The 21,409-nt window shown below is 45.5% G+C and overlaps 1 protein-coding gene across 1 annotated transcript; it reads right to left on the bottom strand.

Moving 5' to 3' along the window:
- Nucleotides 1–21: 21 nt before the first annotated feature.
- On the bottom strand, nt 22–20,498 carry fus (FUS RNA binding protein). Its single transcript, XM_056606721.1, has 14 exons — nt 20,486–20,498; nt 19,912–19,936; nt 19,496–19,665; nt 18,640–18,853; nt 16,544–16,797; nt 16,236–16,449; nt 11,648–11,682; nt 10,926–10,933; nt 7,837–7,878; nt 7,045–7,174; nt 6,531–6,629; nt 6,032–6,218; nt 5,798–5,895; nt 22–29 (listed from the first exon to the last, which is right to left on the bottom strand). Exons 1-14 carry the CDS (start codon nt 20,496–20,498, stop codon nt 22–24), a joined length of 1,497 nt encoding a protein of 498 aa, XP_056462696.1.
- Nucleotides 20,499–21,409: the final 911 nt, after the last annotated feature.

Here is a 21,409-nt window from a genome sequence, read left to right as displayed (position 1 = left end):
TTTTCTCCTCCCCTTTGCTTGTCACTCGACTGCCACAGCACAACACAGGTGGAAGACACGCCCACGGGACAGGTGCGTCTGCTTCGGCCCGTGTAAACTACATCATTACCTCACCTATGTTCAGGGCTGTGTTAGATGGTTGGCCCATCACCCGCCACAAGTGCTTACATAATGCAGGGAATGCATGTTCGCCGGAGGCAGACGGTCTAGCCTATAGTACATCTATGTCACCATGTTTAGGTAACCCTAACTCTAACCTTAATTGGGTAACGCAAAAGAGCGGCAAAACACTTGAATGCCTCAGCTCGCCCCTACTAGGCTTGGTACTTGGTATTTTGGTTGATTATTTTTTTTCTAACCCCACTCTGTTCTTGGCTCTTTCATCAAGCAGTTTAGCAATTCCAATCGTGTGCAGAAGTTAAAAAACATGTTTTGATTCCTTAAAAAAAGAATGCCTTAAAGTATTTACCTAGTAAAGTATACACCCTGCTGGGGCATGAAAGCACACAATGACCTTGGATTTGGAAAATCGTAGCTGGATTAGTGTTTCAGAGAGCAATCAGCCTCTGTGAATTGTACAACAAACTCATGTCTATAGGCCAGATTTCAACAAGGCTTTGATTTTGACAGATGTGACGTGACAACAATATCGAAGGTAAAACGGTGTCATGGAAGGAAAATGAATCACCGCGATCTGCTTGACTTATTAGCTAGAGACAAAGTGAGTCCCAACCCGTCGGTCCACATTCCTATCGGATGCTAACGCAGACAGACAGACGGACGCGATGCTATAATAAGCTGGATTGTTTTTCCATTGTTCGGATGTTGCGCTGGTGCAATGGTTTCCTTGGGAAATAGAAAGAAATTATGATATATAAAGATTACGAATGCAGCAATACCGATACCAGAACTCAGAATCGGGCCCGATACTGGGCTTCATGTGCTCGTACTAGTGATGTGTGGTGCATGAACGATTCGTTCAGAAATCACAAAGAAATTGGAGTTTACATTTGTGTACTTAAGTAGATCCTCGGACACATCTTTTTATATCTTATATATTTTTGGATATAAGATATAAAAAGATTATGAAAATGAGCGTGTAAAAACATTACGCTATGATACATATTATTTCTATAATATTTATATTTATATCTCATAGTGTATGAATTCCCGCTGAAACAGTGTGTTCCAATTAGTTCTTTAAACAGTAATTGTAATATTAAGTACTCGTATCGGTACTCCGTATCGGCAAATACCAAAAAGTAGTTACTTATACTTGGTCAGAGAAAAATTGGAATCGGTGGATCCCTATAATAATGATCATGTAGGATGATGGTAAAAACCCCAGCATAGAAAAAATGTAGAAGTGCGACACTAGCAAAGACATTTCAGCACATCATCAAAACTGCCTATTCCATCTGATGCCAATTGCTGTCTCTTACTATTGTAATTTTTGCTTTATCTTATTGTTGTTTCTTCTTAATGTCTTTTGTGTGTCTTTTCACGGCGTCCCTGAGTGCCGAGAAAGACGCCTTCAAATTAAATGTATAATTTTTATTGTTATTATCATTATTATCATCATTGAGGACTACAGCTGCAATGCAACAGTCAGGACATGCCTGATGCGATGGACGTAATGAGTTTAGTTTTTAGTTTAGGCTACCTTCCACCACGTCTCCCCAAAGTGATATGATCGCCGAATGGCATTAGAAAACACCCGTTAATGGCAATAACGACAAAAACTGGACTTTAACCCTATTTTGGAGACATTTTATAAATGATACACATATTGTGAGTGATTTATGTGCCCATTAATCAAAACTTCCGGTTACTTACTAGGCCATCAACTCCAAAGTGCAAAGTCATTCTGACAGGGAAACTGCAAGCTTCTGTCTGTTTATTTATAACCATTTTTACTTTTAGATATGAATTATTGTTGATTCTATTGTACAAATAAAAAATGTAAAAGAAGCAATATATTACAATATCAAGTAGAAATGTTTGATATTCTCTTATCAGGGTGGATGACATAGGTTGGTGGCACCGGAATTGAAAAACAGAAAGTAAATGAAAGGAAGACTGTGTTGTTTAAACCTTGAAGGCATGTGTGCTTTAACTCCATAATGTAAGTTAATAATCTGGTGTTTCAGTCCCTCGTGTCACGTGACCTTGTGTACACAAAACCTCTTCAATCCTCAACACATCGGCTTATTTACTAATTTGCTTATTTACTTAAACAGGAAGCGTTGAACAATACAATAAGAAAAACCACACCACACTGCTTTGGTTCGAAAACACATTTAATTTTCAAAACAAACAATACACATCACGTTTTAAAGCACAACACAAAAGCCTTGCAAACCAAACGAAAAACGACTTGTGACGCCTTGGGAGACAAAAGACTGCCATCAGGGTTCCAGCAGGTGGTTGACTTTCACAACAAACAGCAGAGAGAGAGAGAGAGAGAGAGAGAGAGAGAGAGAGAGAGAGAGAGAGAGAGAGAGAGAGAGAGAGAGAGAGAGAGAGAGAGAGAGAGAGAGAGAGAGAGAGAGAGAGAGAGAGAGAGAGAGAGAGAGAGAGAGAGAGAGAGGGAGGGAGGGAGGGAGGGAGGGAGGGAGAGGGAGAGAGATAGAAAGAGAGAGAGAGAGAGAGAGAAAGAGAGAGGGAGAGTTGCGTACCACTAAACTAAAACACGACACGTCAAAGTCCTTGATGGGGCCTGGGGGGTCACGACAGGGGGGTAAACATGGCCGGTCCATGCGTTGTGGTTGGGGGGTTTGGGTGTGCGTGGTGATCGGGCAGGCAGGGACTCTGAGTTGGGTGCCCCCCCCCTCAGTAAGGCCGGTCTCGCCGCTCCTGTCTGTGATCGCCCCTGAGGAATCAGATCAGAAAGACGTTTATTGCAGAGTCGATTTTCACATACAGGGAAATTGGTTTTGGTATCTTGTGCTTTCCAGACAGTGAACAAGAAAGATTCAACAAAACCCAGAGAGCGTGACAACGTGATAACGAGACAGACCAAAACACAAGTGACAACAAAGTGACAGAGATATGTAGCCACATATCTCTCATTAGTGCAGCCGTGACTGTACGATGACAGAGGTGGTGATCAGGGGTGCGAGACATCGCCAGTGTCAGCGGGCATTGTGTGTGACCACGGCAAAAGAGTTGCTCTTACTTTCGGGCGGTACCTCCCGTCTCTTTATCACATCGATCAACACACGATCAAAACAACATCAACACAGACGGCAATCAGCGATAGCCGGCAGTCACCTGCTGTCCATCTTCCCGGGTCCGAACCCTCCCCGGGATCCCCGGAAGGACCCCCCCCGGTCGCCTCCCCGTCCTCTGAAGCCCCCACCGCGCTCAAAGCCCCCCCGGCCGCCGCCGCCGCCGCCGCCGCCGCCGCCGCCGCCGCCGCCCCCACCGTACCCCCCTGGGGAGGGGAAACAACGGGTGGAACTGTGAGCGGGGGTCGCACAGTCCACACAAACAGACACACACACGCACACAGTCTAAAGCAGGGGTTCTGAAAGTTTTGACAACTGAGGGCCAATTTAGGAACCCAAAATTTGACTGAGGGCCGCCAAAGGAAAAAAAAAATTGGCGGGAAACGCCGTCAGCATCCCAGTGGTAAAAAAAAACATTGCACCGTGGACCTCCGGGAGTGAGGTCAAGAGAGGTCTAAATCACGAAACTGAGGTTCACCCTTTCAAAGTAATGTACAGCTGGATTAAAACTAACAAATGTAAAAGGATTTAATTGAAAGCTAGAGAGAGTCGAATTTTCTCTTCACATTTATTTATATTTGTTTAAATTAATATTGATTTAATAATACAAAAAAAAAAATATATATATATGTTATTTTTTTTATAACTTACATAATTATGTATGTCATTGCGGGCCGCCAGGAATGATTCTGCGGACCGCCATTGGCCCGCGAGCCGCACTTTGAGAACCAATGGTCTAAAGGCTTCGTTATGGTTCAACGTCGACTCAATGCAATGACCACGCAAACGCTTTGACTCGGTCTAGGGAAGTCGTTTCGCTCCTTCTAGGAGTCGACGCGGATGTGGAGCGTGTGGCTGGTTGATGGACGGTTTAAGGAGGCACACTGATTGGACTCTGGCTGGCTGGGCGAGGGCCGCATACCCTGTTTTGCGCATGGAGCGATCAATGTGCACAGGTTAGACCATCCATCACCATCATCATCATACACTCAGGGAGATCTTCGACATGGAACACCTGCTCGGTGAATCGTATTTTGCGATTAACTGGTTCAAGGAGTCAAGGCCACCTCCTGTAACACAGACATTGCTACAGCAAGGTGGCTCATGGGTCAGAGCAGAGCTGGGAGTGCTGGAGAGGACCCCTTGTAGCGAGGAGTGGGAGGAGGTGATCACGCAGGCGTCATTCGTTCACAGATTGTGTTTGCCTTTCACAAACATGTGATGAACTGATAATTACATAAAGGCAAAGGTCCCTTGTATGACCACGATGTCTTTGTTAATGGCAGCGCAGGGAAAGGTTTCCCTCAAAAGAGGCATGGCCTATTGTCGCTCTACTGGTGAACAAACAATGTGTGGTTTGCTCAACACTACTCTGGGGGGAAGTCCTGAGGAGTGAGCTATCGGTAACCACATGCAAGGTAAATAATTGGTGGCAGACCAAAGGCTTTGGTGCGGTCCTTTGATGGTCACAACTTTCCAAGGTGTCTCCCCTTAACAATGTATGGCGGCTAAAGAGACATCCAAACCAAGCACTCAAATCATACAATATAGGCCTAGCATTAAATACAGAAGTGACCGATTCTTGTGGTTGAGACACAGAGCATGGCTGGAGGTCTCAACAGCTTGGCTTGTTATCATTCGTTAGTTTGAATAATTATTAAACTATAGAGATTAATGAAGGTTGGATTGAAGCGCACCTTAGTGTGCTTGAGAGGGATGCCTGTAATATAAACCTACGTTTATATTCAAATATAAATTAATACGTAATTTAGACCTGTAAAGACATGAGAGGACATTTCCTGTAAAAAATTATAACTGTCTGTGTTCTTGTGTCAGACACGCATCGCCATACCCATAGACACGAGTCGTCATGGGCTTGATTGGTTATAAATAGTTAATTCATGTAATTATTATAGTAGCCTTCAAGTGTTCACTCATCTCTCCTACGAATATGTCTGCAAATTGTGCAACCAATCCTATATAACTAACTAATGATGTGTTGGGTTAATGCCCTCATGATCTGTTTTGTCTCGGGCCTAATATGCACTTAACTCGGTCGACCTGATAGGCTACATCGCGTGACTGATGGTTCTGATGCTCACTGATGTGGCTCGATGAATACATAGATGCTTCTTAGAAATGAAGACGCAGCTTGAGACAAAACTAATATCAATCATTCTACGTCAGCTGCGTACTCTCAAAACGAAATAAAGAGGAAATAAAATGATAATAATAAAAAAAGACAACACACGGAACCGTGTAGTTTTATTAACAGGCAACGTATCGATCGCTAGGGATCTTCCTTATGAAGATCCCTAGCGATCGAAACGTTGCCTGTTAATAAACCTAGTTCTGGAGCATTAAAACAGTGTGCAGACTCTCCTTTCTCTTAAGTTCAGCACAGTTGTCTAGCACCTGTGGATTACCTTCGGGTGTGCCAACCACCCTTTTTAACACATCCAAACAACCACATTCTTTCCGTCGTAGTGAAAGGTGTGTCGAAAACAAATGGTTCGTGTCTACGCTGACAGACGACGCTACGGCCCGTCTGTGTGTTAGAATGTCACCTCTTTCCATGGTGGGCATTCCCCCGGCCCCCTCTGGCTTGGGGGCCTTGCACTGGTTGCACTCGTTGCGCCAGGAGAAGTTCAAGTTGCTGCATTCACTGAGGAACCGTGAAGACAAAGGGGGGGGGGGGGGGGGGGGGGGGACAGGAAGGGGAGTTGGTTCAGAAACAGTCAATCCGGGGATTGGCGTCCATCAGGCGCCACCGACGGGGGTAAATGAATGCAAAAACTCACGGGTTGCAACATTTCCAATCGCCGGCCCTCTGCTGTCCGCCTCCGTTCCCACCGCTGCCGACTCCTCCCCCGTTGCCCCCTGGGAAACCACCGGGTCCTCCTCCTCCTCCTCCGCCTCCTCCTACAATACCCCCCGGTCCTCCTCCTCCTCCACGCCCCCCTCCGAAGCCCCCTCGACCCGCGGGTCCTGAGCAGAATGCAGCAGCGGTTAGAATGGCGCCCGGTTCGCCGCCGTCGCGTCGGACATCAACCCCGGGGGTTTACGTCGACTGCTTCTCGACATCATCCAGTTAGCAGTCGACTGCTACTTGACTGCTAAGTGGTCAAGTAGCAGTCAAATACGGCATGAAAGCCCCCCCTCCCTTCAGCCCCCAGCCCGCTGTCATTAAACCATTAAGCGTCTGTTATTGGACGGTATGATGATCAGCCCCGTGAGATCATCCTGATCTGGGAAGGTGGCATTCCGATTCCCCTTGTAGGTCATTGATTGTTGACTCACCTCCACGGCTGCGCCCGCCGCGCATGCCCCCCCGGCCCCCAAAGTCCGCCCGGCGGGTGGCGAAGGACACCTTGATGGGGTTCCCGCTGAACTCCTTCCCTGGGGACGGAAGGCTGGTCAGACACGGGGCTGACACCGGCGGTCTTCATCCGTTTAGAGAAGACTGACTCAACATGCCAGGCGTAAATGGTAAATGGTCTGCATTTATACAGGGCTTTTCTAACCACTGGCCACTAAAAGCACTTTACAATAGTGCCTAACATTCACCCATTAATGCACACATTCCCACACTGACGGCGGGGTCAACCATGCAGGGCGACAGCCAGCTCGTCGGGAGCAGTCAGGGTGAGGTGCCTTGCTCAGGGACACCTCGACACTCAGCTAGGAGGAGCCGGGGATCGAACTAGCAACCTGTCAGTTACCAGCCAAGCCGCTCTACCTCCTGAGCCACATGCCTCAGGAGGTAGACATGAGCTGTGGAGTTGTGGAGGTCTTCCCTCCCCGAGCCCCTCACCGTCAAACCAGTCGATGGCGGCCTTGGCGGAGGGGGGGTCGTCGAAGGAGACGGTGGCCTCCCCCTTCAGCTTGCCCGTGTCCCGGTCGGTGTAGAGGTTGATCATCGGCAGACCCGTCTTCTTGTTGATCTGACCCGGAGAAAGAAACGGGCAGCGGATGAATGAGGAACAATTCGATGCGTTGCAGGGTTGGAGCAACATGAAACATAAGATGTTAACCAAACTAGCATGTCTGATATGATAGTAAGACTCGTTCAGTGTCACCTTGGCTATCAAGACTCTTTTCACCCAGGTTTTATTGTAGGATTGTAGACCCTTATCCCGGGTTTACAAGTGTTATGTACCAGGGCACTGATTGTAGGCTAAACTAGGGAAAAAAATCTTATCAGGTACCATGTGGGTACCTGATACTTGTCTATCTGCTACCCATGCAACAATGTGCGACACCTGTTTGTCATACAGTGACGCCTCTGTGAGCCAGCCAACCCGTAATCGGTACGTACCTTGATGATGCCAATCTGCTTAAAGAAGTCAGCGACTGCCTCAACAGTGTAATCATCTCCTAGGCCTTGCACGAAGATGGTATTGTTGTCAGAGTTATCCTGATCTGGTACTGCTGAGGAAAATAAACAAAAGTCTTTTACTTTCAGCGTGAGAACTCAAACTTCAGATCTGAGGATTCATCTTAGTAATCATCCATTGAAAGGCCACTGTGTCTTTTTCGCAATTGCGTGTTTTAATGTGTCCCAAAAGGAAAAGGACTACGTCTAAAGAGGTAGACAAACGCTTACAGGAGCCAGGTCCCCCATGTCCATGTCCTGGCTCTCTCGGCCCTTCAAGGGGACACAAGAACGTAGTTAAAGGTTATTAGTGTGTGGGAAATGCGGCGTGCGACAACATTAACAAACTGCCAACGGACCACTCATTACACACCCCAGCCCTCCCTTCACCCCTCATCATATGTTGAGACCCCTTCATGTATGTGACGCAGTCTTCAGTGGACATTCACACCTCAACCATCAATCACTGTCATACTGAATGCAGCCCACTAAAGCCCAGGGGGCGGGGGTGATCTTAAGAATGCAAAACCAGCATTGATGCTTTAAGAAAAACCTGTTTGACACTGTTTGGCCGCCATTGCTATAAAAAATAAAAAGTGTGCAGTAAAAGGCCAACTTCACAAAGCCTCTTGGCATTGTTGTGAATACAAGCGGAAGCACTGGCTTTCGTCTTCGCATTGTATGTTGTTCTTTGCAACTCCGCTGTCTCGAGGTATTGTTGCTGAGGCTGTTGTACATTCAGTCGTTTCAACACATGTGGCGAAGTACCGTAGGAATGTGACGTATTTCACCATCAACAGAAGACATGTCACCCCACCTTCAGAGATATCTCAATTTTTTGTGCATTTCAGAATGCATTCCTGGGCCACAAGGATACGTTCATTATTTAATCGCGAAAATGTGTGCGACAAAGATGCTTTTACAGCTGTTTGGATGTTTGAGCAGCAACCTGTGTTGTCGCGGTACCAATGTCAACACCATTTTTGATGTATTATTATGGGTTATTCGATTTGTCAGATCTAAAGATGTATGCGACCGGGGAACAGGGGGCGTTCTTGGTACTTGTATTGGCGCCGTACAACACCGCACGTCTACGCCAGACCCCATCTCAAGACGAACCGAGGTTCTATGGGTTTGTTTATGGCTAGATCCTTCGAGTGTTTGGGTTTGGTGTGTTGCACTAGTTTCACTGGTACATGGATGTGCGGGCATTGAAGGTTTCTGTGAAGGCCTGGAATGTCCCCACTGGTGATAAAGTTGACTGGCACCACTGAGCAAAGTTGCACCGAAGCTAGGAGGATGGGTGACATGAAAACACGCTGTTCAACAAGATCAAATATATTCATGTACATTTTCAGAAGGTCAAAAAGGGCACATTGATGTTCATTGAGAACAAGCCATGCTTGTTCTCAATGAAGATCAATGTGCCCTTTACTCGACCTTCTAACTAAGGCCCCTGCAAAGGCTGGGCCCGGGTAGGAACGTAGAAGATTCTCAGCACTTCTCTCCGCTAGGCCCGATAATAAATACGGCATGACAGGGGAATGTCTAACTACTGTTGTTCAGTAGCTCAACATTAACTTCAGCCAGAAGCAGGCTGACATTAAACCAATAAGCTTCTGTTGTTGAACGTATGAGGAACAGCCTCCTGATATCATCCTGATCTCCTTTCTAGATCAAGCCAGTGGAAAGCACAACATAATAAATGATGCTGAATGTCTGCCAAATAAAAAAAAATATTGCAAGTAATAAGTAAGGAATGTGAAATTATCTATGACACATCTATGACACACAAGTCTCGAGGCACGAGACTTGAGAATCAAGTTCGACTCGATGTACCACTCGATGTACGAGTTCTGTTTATCCAACCACATTAATTAAATTAGGTAGGCTGACTCAATTGCTTGGGATATTTCTGACTTCCTTATTCACATGAAGCCCGAAACACTGGATCAATGCACTGCAGATTTGTAGCGTGACACAAAAAAGTACAGAGCGCAAATATATAGTGCTTAAATGACTCCAGTCTATTTTTTGATGCAAAAATGTGAACACATAATTTCTGGTATTATCCTTCTAATCAGAGCTTTTCGTTTCGATAAAACAGCAAGGATTAGTATGCTAATCATTGTTTTATCACGTCTATTATGGTTATTAATGGTTTATTACTAACTATATCCCTGGCCCTGAGGCAGGTTGGCTTTTTGTCCGCTGGCAATTATCATTCCTAATGATTCATTAGGAATGCTAAGGAATCATCTCAGCCCAAAAGGCTGAGTGTTGTTAGTCGAGCTGAAACCGGGGGTTCACTAACGCTTCACAAAGTTCACATTTTCACAAATAATTATCCAACAAGAAAATGAACTAATTCCTTCCATTTTGGGGGGGAATCTGCGGACTGTATTGCAAATGTATCCATGTCCACTATCATATATCGATGTCAACTTCTACAATATAGACTTGACTTTGACTTGCCACAAAAAGCTTGAGACTTGTCTTGGACTTGCACCCAAAGACATAACGGTTGATCTGAAATCAGGGAGATCTCCTTCCGTAATCATAAGTATTGTGTGTTCATAAAATTGGCCCACTGAAACCTTGAGAAGTTCTTCCGATGGACTGTGGCTCAAACGGTATCTCGGTAGCACGCTGGGTGAGTCACTTTGATCGATGAGGGTTTGCTGATATGGACTACAATGATTTCTTGCCCTGTGACTCCAGGCCCTGTGTTTTACAAACTAGTTCCAGCTTCCAGCCATTTGTTCCTTGTGATTGTTCCCATTCACCTGTTTGGAGAACTGGTTTCGGCATTCAGTTCCCCCACCCAGTTAGTGTTTAGGACCAAGATGGAACCAAGATGGCTGCCAGGTGATAAGGCCCATTGGTTAGCCATTAGCTCAATCGCACCTTTACGTGTTTGTCAAAGCATTAGCAAACCACTTGCCTTCATTCTATAGAAGGGTTGTTTCAACAGGTACAGTGCCTCCCCCTAGCATGGTCATCAAACCACGTCAGACCGTTAACACCCCTTTCGTTCTGCACACCTCTGTCTGCCACCAACCGTGGATAACTCCACGCCCAAATGTCGCATTTCCATGCGCTTGGAACTTTTAGTTTGTCGAGAGAGAGAAAAAAAACGGCACACACACTGTCTGAGGCGCAACCATTGTTCCAGACCGCCAACTCGTTCAATCGTCCAGTATTTGGACACACTGCATGTGCTTTTGACCACTAACAACACATGGTTGAACCACATTGGAGCACAAGCAGCCCAAAGACCCCTCGGAACACGTACCACGGTACACATGGATGATGCTTACCTGAGACACTGGCCGCATGAGAAACACGTATGATCACATTCACACCACATTGAGGATGCTACCTAACCTCAGCCAGGCTGCAGAAATAGCATGAAAGATCACCTAGACACTAGACCTTATTAAACCGTCACGCAGGCTGTTTCCTGATATATGAGATACTTTTCCACAACACGTGTTGTGGAAAAGAAACACGTCGACTCGGTGGTGTTTGGCACTTTGTAACTCGTTCTTTAAACATCAACTTTGTTCCTGTCAAATAATCTTGGAAAGTCGGGGTGTTGACGAAATCAGAAATTTCTGATCTCCATCGGTCCGTTTGGGAAGAACAACCTAAATTGTCCAATTTATTTGGCAGATTTGTTCACAATATGTTTTTAAAGCCGTTCTCGTATATCAGGGAACTAAGCGTGATGCTTCCGTGTTTTTACAACTACTTTACAGTAAATGGTAGCAATTCAAAGAATAGGGTCTGTTATATGAGAAAATCCCAACTTCCTCCTCTACGTTCCCGTGAACAATACATGTTCTAACGTTTAACCCAGGCATATTACACCAGGTGCAAATCAGAACCTGCACACCCCTGCACACATTCTGTTTAACCAGCCTGCATTATCGTAGCATTAGCTTGAAACATGGGATCCCTCTTACCAATCCCGCCCTTTAGCTTAAGCCTCGGAACCCCCTAAAACCTCTGGCTCAAATTGTTTTTTTTTGCAACTTACCACCAAACTTATTGAATCCTCCACGGTCGCCCATTCTGATGAAGAGGGAGAGAAAGAGCAACACTCACTGAAGACTGGCCCTCAAACGGGGTCGTGTGGTGTTGTCAGTGGGGTTGGTTGGTAACCTTCTGTCTCAACCTTCTGTCTTCTTTAAGACAGAACCCCTTCACAGCCATGGCCCTGGTCAGTCATGGCATCTCTGTTCAGTTCCTCGTTCATAAACCCTTGCCCCAGGACAAGGTACTCAAATGACCTTGCCTCTTTGGTGAAGTGTCAATTTGACGTTTTTTGTGACCAATAAGTCAAATCGTTTTTTTAGTCACTTGCACACATCGATGCTAAAAGCGTTTCTTGGATGGTCCAACCAGTCCACACCTCAGAGCTTTTTAACTTCAGGACGCTCCACGCATCAACCCAATGCTTCACATTAACTTATTTGAGGCGTGACTGTAATGCACATCTTTTTGCATCATATGCATCATCAATGTTTTTTAACCAAGGAAGAGGAGACTGTGACCCTTTTTCTACACGCCCATTCTGACGTCAGCGTCCCTGACTCAAGGCCCCAGAGCAGAAAGCCGCCCTGGTGAGAGAGTACGTGCCTAGGGGAAGATTCAAACATGAATTAAAGCATAGCATCACAGTGGTCACTGTAAGGTTGCATTGAGGTGAGGGGGGAGTTGGGGAGAGGTGACTGGGATCGGTTGAGGGTCAGTGACAGGAATCACCCTCCTGTTATGCTATGATGGTAGGGGTGTATATACAATATATATATATATATATATTCATATATATGTATATAGGGGGTGAAACGTTCACAGAACTCACAGTTCGGTACGATGCAGTATGATGGTGTGAGGGTGGTGTGATGGTGGTGCTATGTATCTACACACTAAATGCCTAACATCTTTTCATTTGTGTTTAGATTTTCAATACAAGTTTATAACATGAACAACATGGATAGCTTGCTATCTAGTATTAACAAAACGAAAGGGCCAGTCGTGGCCTATATTACTTTCAATATGAAATAATAATTTAGGCTAACTACCACAAGGAATTCATAGTTCATAGCAGCATATGCCAAAATTAAGTCACCCACAAGTGCCTTACATATCTCTATGTAGCCCACCTGAACTGATTGAAATGAGGAACAGGAAATCAAAGTGTGACTGGACGTGTTTCCTGCCATTCTGCGGAAGGAAGTGGCAGCTTTTAGGTAGGCCTTTAATTGGTTTGCTTTGTCCCATTGATGTGTTCCCTTGAGACACATTTGGACTTCAGATTAAACTGGATTTCAGATTAAACTGACTTTTTTCACACCAAAAAAGATTTAAGCCCCTTTCACAGTTAGTTCCCGGTAAATTACTGGGATGACATTGCAGGCACCGCTAATTATTAACGCTAATCACACAAGCTGCTATGTTCCGTAACATTTCCATCTTGCGTCCGTTCACACAGGCCATTGACGTTCCGGAATACGGGGTAAGGTAGAGTCTAGTAGCTGGTGGTAATTGAACACCAGCCTGTGGAGACCAGCTGCCATAAAATTGGCAGATGGAGAGGAGTATGGAACCTGTCCAGTCACCTCTCCAAACCAAGCTGCATTAATATCGTTACCGGAGCCCTTGTGAGCCGGCTCATTGAGGTAAACAGTGAACTTCCATAGCAGGGAAACACTGCTTTAGCTTGGATGGTGTGGGTCACTTGTCAAAGGAGCACGTCTTAGTTAGCTGAACAGATCAGGTTTCCACAGATTTTTTTTTTTCCCAGATCTTAGGGGGTAAAGGGTATTGGTAGGTGTTTTATCCGTTCTTAGTCCCATCAATAGGTCAATGCGACCAAATGTAACAGACTGTAACCTTGTATAACATGACAGATTACTCTTGGTTTGAACATTGTTGGAAACAATTTGGATAATGTAAGTACACAAATCAAATACATAACCTAGTATGGGGATTTGTGTGGATATTTAACCCTTGTTCAATTTGGCATAAAAGGCGTTGAGTGCTGACCCTGGTCGCTCTGTAAATATTAACATGGAGGACAGCTGTGATAAGAGATAATCCATGGAGGGACAGGGAAAGTAGTACTTTATAGTTGTACTGTAGTTAAAAGTGTCTCTTGACATCCTGACATTCATATGAAATCTGTTTCAGGGAAGCCTTCTACGTCGCAATCCCTTGGAGACAGTCTTGGCTCAGTCTTCACATCCACACACTTGCACTTTCACAGCAGCGCCCCTAAAAGCCGTTGTTAGCTTTTTGTTTACTGCCGTACGACAGCGTGCTGCTTGGGAGCTCTTCCTTATTGTTCTTTTTTGACAGCCAAACAACAGGATGGGACCTGAGCAATAAATCTGAATTGAAGGCTTGCAGGGTTAACGAAGACAAACGTTGACGAAGCAAAAGTAATTCCAATTTGTTCATGATCCAAACATAATGAACGAGTAAGGAAAGTTTTGCCTTTTTGTTTTATGCCTTTTTAAGGGATCTCATGGTGTGAAGTGTTGCAATACGCGTGTATGAATGGATGCACCGACAAACAATGAAATGGAAAACTCAATTCATTATGGAGGCTTGGGTAAAAATGACAAACCAACAAAAATATACATTGTTATCAAAAGGTGCTCAAATATGAACTTAGGAAATGTGGAGATCAACTTACCTATACCAGATCCTAGGGGTTTCAATTACTGAAAACATTCGTAATAATAAAGTAATAATCCTTTGCCGTTGGGCCTCAGGATTTATCTTCAATTCCAAATATAACAATTTGAATAATAACGTAATATAATTTGACTATTTATGCGACACAACAATAATAATAATCACGATAATAATAATAACAATGGTTATCCACAGATACACTGCGATTAAATAAGAAGTATTGAGGGACAGCAGCCTTGTACCATCAGACAGTTATCGCCCGAAACCAGGTGTGATTCCCTGCAGAGCTCACGCTCTCAACGTTGACCCGTTGACCAGAGGAATGACAGCAGCTGCTTGAATGATTGATTGATCTATCACCTCTCCACCCATATCTGAACGCTCCTGCTAATCCCTTGAGTCAGTCTCCTCTGAAGTTCAGAGCCGGCGGACCAACCCTTGACATTGTTGTCAAAGTGAAGCATTCTTGGCCTTGGCTCTACAAGGCTAACGTATCACTCACGTTATTTCCCCGAAGCGCAACAAGGAAATGAAAATGTATATTCTTGTACATGTTCTTTGTTGTATTCTTGTACAACAAAGCGCACTCTTACCCTGACCTTCAGCGGTTCCGAGGATGTTGCGTCAAAATGGACAGACAATGCAAACGTTGTTATCTTTTTGAAAGATATTTACGTCGGCCGTTCTGGTTTCTAGTAGTTTCTGCGTTGCTTCGGGTTACATTGAAGTGTTCAAGTGTCAAGGGTCAATCAGTTCAAGGTTAACACAAGCAAGGGGGGAAAACTGAATAGCCCAGTGGAAATCATTATTCACTTCCTCATCCTCATCGTGAGGATGAGGAAGTGAATAATGATCTAAATAATTAAACAATAACCCTTCATCTAGGCTGCAATGTGGGGCAAGGCATATTCAAATTGTATTTATAGTTTTTTGAAGATAATATTTCCTATTCAAATGAGCACATGCCCATTGAGCTGCATAAAATTCCATTTCGATTGTGTGGGCAAAAAAATAAAGAATCAGAAACACAATGGCTTGTCTTTCTTGTCTGGTTCCCCCTTTACTTCTTGACCATTCCTGAAGAATCCTTTTATTTTACTAATTTGGGAATCCACAACCTTACAAAACAATATATTTTTGTCTTAGTGTCTTTGTCTAAAGAATGTGATCCATCATGTGTTTTATAGTATGCGGACTGATCTTCTCCTCACCCTGCCAGACCAGTTGGTCTAGTTCCCCATAAACCACTCTTTGTTCAGGACAACAGTCTTTATGAAAATCATTGCCAGTAAGGCTTTCGGGGCTATTTTAAGACAACCGTGTCACCACATATTTTACCCTATACACTGAAAGGATGGATTATAATTCTGCTTACACTTTAGGTTTCTAATGACATAATAAAAGTTTGGAAAGCACCTTTAATTACATAGTTTAAAAGGGGCTTCAGCAAAAGAAAGAATGACATTGATAAGGCTGCACATTGTTAACCAATGCGTATTGTGAGTGCTTTGAATTATCCAAATGCATTGGCTTCCTCAATGGAGTTCAGCATTGTCCCCTTTTTTTTTTTCAGTCATAATTATTATTGATTGTTTATAAACATAAAATAGTGAGGGGAAAAATCCTTTGAATCCAATAACTAATATCTGGCACCTCGCTTGGCCTTTCTGAACCTTGTCTCGGACAAATCTAGGGTGAACCCAGTTCTTTACTTTACTTTGAAAAACCAAATATTGCAGTTCGTGACTCTATAAACTCTATAATAGACAGGGACTCTTGGTAAATATACGACGTGACCACACGTCGACCACATCCTTAAGCCTGACTCAGGTGTTCTCCGATGGGAGGGGGTGAGCGAAACAAACAACAACAACGACAACATCAACAACAACGACAACAACGAAAGGGTTCCCCCCACTTACCCTATTCCCCCTCGGCCCCGGGGCCCCCCGCGGCCCCCGCGGTCGAAGCCCCGCTCAAAGCCGCCGCCACCGCGACCCCCGAACCCGCCGCCGTAGCCCCCGCCGCGGGGCCCGCGGCCGGAGGGGCCCTCCGGACCCCCGTAGCCGCTGTCCTGGCTGCTGTAGCTGCCGCCGCCCCCCCCTCCGCTGATTGGGGGGCTGTCCTGCCCGTAGCCTGAGGGGAAGAGGGGGGGGGTCAGAGGTCAGAATCTGGACTCTCCTCCTCCGTTCTCAAGTTCGGTTCAAACTGGTCGGAACCGGCGCCGTACCTCCGCCGGGGGCGTACTGCCCCTGCTGGCCGTAGCTCTGGGCGGCCGGGGAGCTGTAGCCCGAGGGCTGGTTGTAGGGGGCGCCGCCGCCGCCGCCACCGCCATGCTGGGGGGGCGGCTGGCTGGCCCCGTAGCCCCCGCCCGGAGCGCCGCCAGTCCCGCCGCCGTAGGCCCCCCCGCCCTGCCCCCCGTAGCCGGGCCCCGCGCTGGGCGGCTGGCCGTACGCCGACGACGGCGTTGCGCTCCCGCCGTAGCTGGGGGGGGAATGGATGAACGAGTGAATTCTCATAGTGAACGGATGACAGTTGGGATGCAGAATCTATTGGGCAGGGCGAAGGGGTCCCCCCCCCCGAGGAAGCTAGGAAAGCTAATGGGTGGGGGGCCCGTTGTTCATGGAAAGGTAGTGGTACAGACAATGGTAGACACCGTTACATTAGAGAACATCTATAAGTGCGTTTTTCATTCACTCATCACTCGTGATGATTGAGTCGATGCATGCAAAGAGCGCACCAAAACATAGATAACCTTAGATACACATTCAATCATACACAAAAAAAATGAGAAAAAAGTTCGATATTAGATATAGGTTAGTAGGAAATTATTTTTAGTTGTCTTTTACGGTGCTTTACAATGTTGCCTAACATTCACCCATTCATGCACACACCGACGGCGGAGTCAGCCATGTGAGGTGACAGCCAGTGAGGGTGAGGTGTCTGGCTCAGGGACACCTCGACACTCAGCTAGGAGGAACCGGGGATCGAACTAGAAGGTTGCCAGCCAACCCGCTCTACCTCCTGAGCCACATGCCGCCCCGACAAAGTGTGTGACGGACCTGCGACCTCGTCACTACGGGCTCCCTTTGACTTCACCGAGGCATGGGTGATAGGGATTTTACAGGATGGGATTCTGTCTACTTCCCTGCACGATAAAACAAATAAATGTTTATGCAATACCAAAAAAAGTATGGTAAATAAACAGAGAGTGGACAACGTGAAAACATATATTGAAAATAAATTCTACCCCCGTCCTGCACCTTTACATTGAGGGCATTAATCAGACGGTTTAATTCAAAGCGATTTACAATCAGTACATTTGTCAGAAGAAGCTAAAACCATGGATGGCTGTCGGTACAGTAAGGATGTTCATAGAAGCAAGGGCCAAGCACTAAAAATCACCAGGTTTCCCATTCCCAGTATACAACAAAGATAGCTCGGACACGATGCTACACAACTCAGTACTATAACTATTTAGTATATGCTCCAAGTGAACCTCCTAAGATGGCGCAATTTGATTGGTTCGCTTTCTCGGGATATTGGGCAATATCCCATGATTGAGATCTCAAACTCGGGATATTGTTTTCATCGCAAAATGTCGTCTCGTCACGCTAATAAAAACGAATAACAGAAACAAATAAATCACGGCAAAAAGGCTTTGCCTGTTTATTTTTGGAGTGTTCACATGTAGTATATACTTAAACAATCAGGCTCCGTGAATAGTGGGGAATAGCCCCAACACTAGGGCTATTCCCCACTATTCACTTCGCCTTCGGCAAATAATTGTTAAGTACAATGAGTGTGTACATTAAGGGCCATGACGCACAACATACAGTGCGTAGGAGGACTGGGAGGGAGGCTATGCAGAGTCTAGGTGAACTCTGACCTGGGGAGTTTTGAGTCTTTTGTGGAAGCTCAGCTGAGTCACTTAGACAAAGGGGCCTGCTTGACTGTACAACAAAAAGAAGAAATGTTGTGCGATACTCAAAAGAGTATGGGAAATAAATAGAAAGTGGAAAACTCGGAAAAAAAATATATATATTTGAAAGAAATTCTACCCCCATCCTTTACATTTACATTATGGCATTTAGCAGACTTACAATAAGTACATTTGTCAAACTAAAGAGAAACAACATATCGCTGTCGGTAGAGTAAGGATGTTCATAGAACCGAGTGCCAGGCACTACCAATTGTTAGGTTAACCCCTTCCCCGTACGCAACAAAGCTACCGACCTATCTATAGCGTTGTTGGAAAACATGAGCGGGTGTGTGGCCCGATGGGGCGTTTGCCTGGGGTTCAACCTGGGGGGGGTCTGTACGTACCCTGCAGGGGGGGAGGAGGGGGGCTGCTGCTGCTGCTGTGAAGCAGGGGGCTGCTGGCCGTAGGCTGAGTAGGACGACTGCTGGCCGTACCCCCCAGAGGACGGCTGTCCGCCCCCACTGCCGCCGCCGCCGCCGCTGTAGCCCCCGGAGCTATAGGACTGGCCCGGGTAGCTGCCGCCCCCCCCCTGGCTGGGAGGAGAGGAACCGTACCCTCCTAGGACGGAGGGAGCACAGAAAACGCTCAGAGGCCGATCGAAAGGATTACATTGTCGTTGACGCTTTTATCCAAAGCGACTTAAAATAAGAACATTGGCAGAAGAAGCTCTAACGATCGTTAGGTTAACCCATTCCCCGTATACAACAACGATAGCTTAAGGACGCTACATGAACCTAAAACAACAACAACGTCCTGAATGATTTAAACAAAGATGTAATTCAGTTTTTGGACGACCTCACCCACAATCTTAGCTTAATGCCACCACCAGAAACGCTGTACTGGTGAACCACATGTACCACATGTGGTTCATGACTCTGAGTCCCTCACCATCTTCCAGTCCCGCCTCAAGACTCATCTCTTCTCCTCTGCCTACCCCTAGATCACCCACCAACCCTAGCCCCATTAACTCTATATTTTTTCTTGTTTATCTATTGTTGTGCCCCTATGTAAAGCGTTTTGAGTGTGAGAAAAGCGCTATATAAATTGAATATTATTATTATACCACAAAGACATTCTCTTGAATTCCCTTAACATAACAGATCTCATGCAATACACCATAATCATACTGTATTGGCCCGTATAGCGATAATAGGCATGCACGTCAAAGCGTGGGAAAAGTGGACCAACTTGAAACTGTACCCGACTGTGGCTGGCCATAGCTGCCGTAGCCTCCCTGGTTGTAGGAGGCAGAGCCACTCTCTGGGCTCTGACTGTACCCTCCCCCTCCTCCGTACCCCCCCTGCTGGCTGTAGCCCTGGCCGGAGGGTTGCCCGTAGCTCTGGCTGGCCGCGCCACCGTAGGAGCCGTAGCTGCGGAGGAATACGCAAGACAAACAGTCTGGTTTCGCTCTCGGACGCGATAACCCGTTTGACTAGACGAGGTAGGAATTGAAGGCAGAGGTCAGGTATCTGGATGTGTAGGCACGATATATGAAGGCCTTTGTTGTTGACATCACATTTTCGAACCAGAAACTAATATGATAATAATACACATGATAATAATTATATAATTATAATCATAATAAAAAAAACTGAAAATTATATAAAATCACTCACCCCTGCGGAGCTGACTGGGAATATTCTGAAGGGAAATACAAGACCTGTCAATTCACTCACAACAATTCACATGCAAACACAAGCTCTGTTACTAACATATCGACAGATATAAAGACGATTTAATGATCCATACAGCAACGGGAGACCACTTAGTCAAGAGAAAGCACTATATGTGCAGATAGTGTGTCAGCGGTAGATGCCCAACGAGAGCATCATTAAGGGTATTCTAACCGGAGCGCATCATCACCATGCCTGGCTTGCTTTTACGCACTAGCGTAAACTGGGTCAATAGCACAGACCGGCTCATATAAATAACATTGCTCAATGGTAAATGTATGAATTGCAATAGTTAACATCCTGCAGCATACTACGTCTTGAGTTTTTGAATCAGGTCGAATAAGCCAATTTTGCCAATTTTAACCGTGCACTGATGTGGACATAACGTCGTTTAGCTCAGCGCTGGGTTAACGGTGCGCAACCCCCCGTGATGCCATTCTCACGACAACACGGCTCCTATGATATAGCATTACGTTGACATTATAGTATTCTTAATACCACTAAACACGCCTCTTACCGTTAGATGCCATTTCGGCTTCTGGAAATGGGTTTAATGGCCAAAACAATAACGCTAGCCGAGCTCTCCACGGGCGCCGAACACAGACTGACTGGTGCAGGAGCGCCCCTTTGTGGCCAGATCACGCACTGCCATGCCGCTGATACCCAGACTGTCAGTTGGAGGACAGCCGCCTTGTGGCAGGATTACCGCACTGCCACGCATGTCCTGAGGAGAGAAGTACGTGTATGAAGTATGTGGGGCATGTGCAGTAACAGCAGTGGTTGCTTTGCGTACGTTTTGCTGCCTATGGGATGAGGAGTCATTTAAACTGGGAACCCAGGGGACATGACCCAAACACTATTTTTAAAAGACCTATTATGTCCCCATCGCTTTCTAAGCATAAGCATAATTTGTTTACAGATTTCTGAAAAATTGTTTAATCTTAGGGTATCACGTCAGTTGTTTACTTGGTCAAATTTGAGGGCAGTGCTTTGCCCATTTGATGCGCCATTGTGCGTTTTGTTTCCCTCGCCGTTATTATCTACTCTGACCTCATACCGACCCCCCAGTTCATTGCCAATAATCCCGTATATTGATGAGTTTAAAAATATGTTACATCTAAGCCATTATATGGCCCGACAACTTTTCAAAACAAAGTTACTTTTGTCTTTTATGGGAAAAATTATATCTCAAAATGTTTAGCCTTTTGGTTACCAATAGAATAAAATAGAATGCCAATTTTTGCTAGTTTTCTTTCCATTTCATTTTCTTACCAATTCAATTTGATATTTTTCTAGGAAGCATATCTGGATGACCAGCAGCTCATACACTAAAAAAACGTATTTTCCTTGTAGTTTCCTTTCATTGAGTGTGAATACATCCTTAAATATTTGTAAGTGCAGATTAGTTGCAAAATCTCCATAGAGTTCATGGAGTGCGTCG

The sequence above is a fragment of the Gadus chalcogrammus genome, chromosome 2, assembly GCF_026213295.1.
Source record: "Gadus chalcogrammus isolate NIFS_2021 chromosome 2, NIFS_Gcha_1.0, whole genome shotgun sequence".
NCBI classification, from domain to species: Eukaryota; Metazoa; Chordata; class Actinopteri; order Gadiformes; family Gadidae; genus Gadus; species Gadus chalcogrammus.
This window is presented reverse-complemented; position numbering and strand designations above follow the sequence as displayed.

Bases quoted from the DNA above. Each gene is read 5' to 3' on its own strand.
- fus (XM_056606721.1), bottom strand. The intron at 18,854-19,495 runs GTACAGTTTCAA...CCTCCGTCCTAG, and splicing joins CTATGGCCAGCCACAGTCGG to GAGGGTACGGTTCCTCTCCT. The intron at 6,219-6,530 runs GTGAGTCAACAA...CATTCTGCTCAG, and splicing joins CGGCGGGCGCAGCCGTGGAG to GACCCGCGGGTCGAGGGGGC.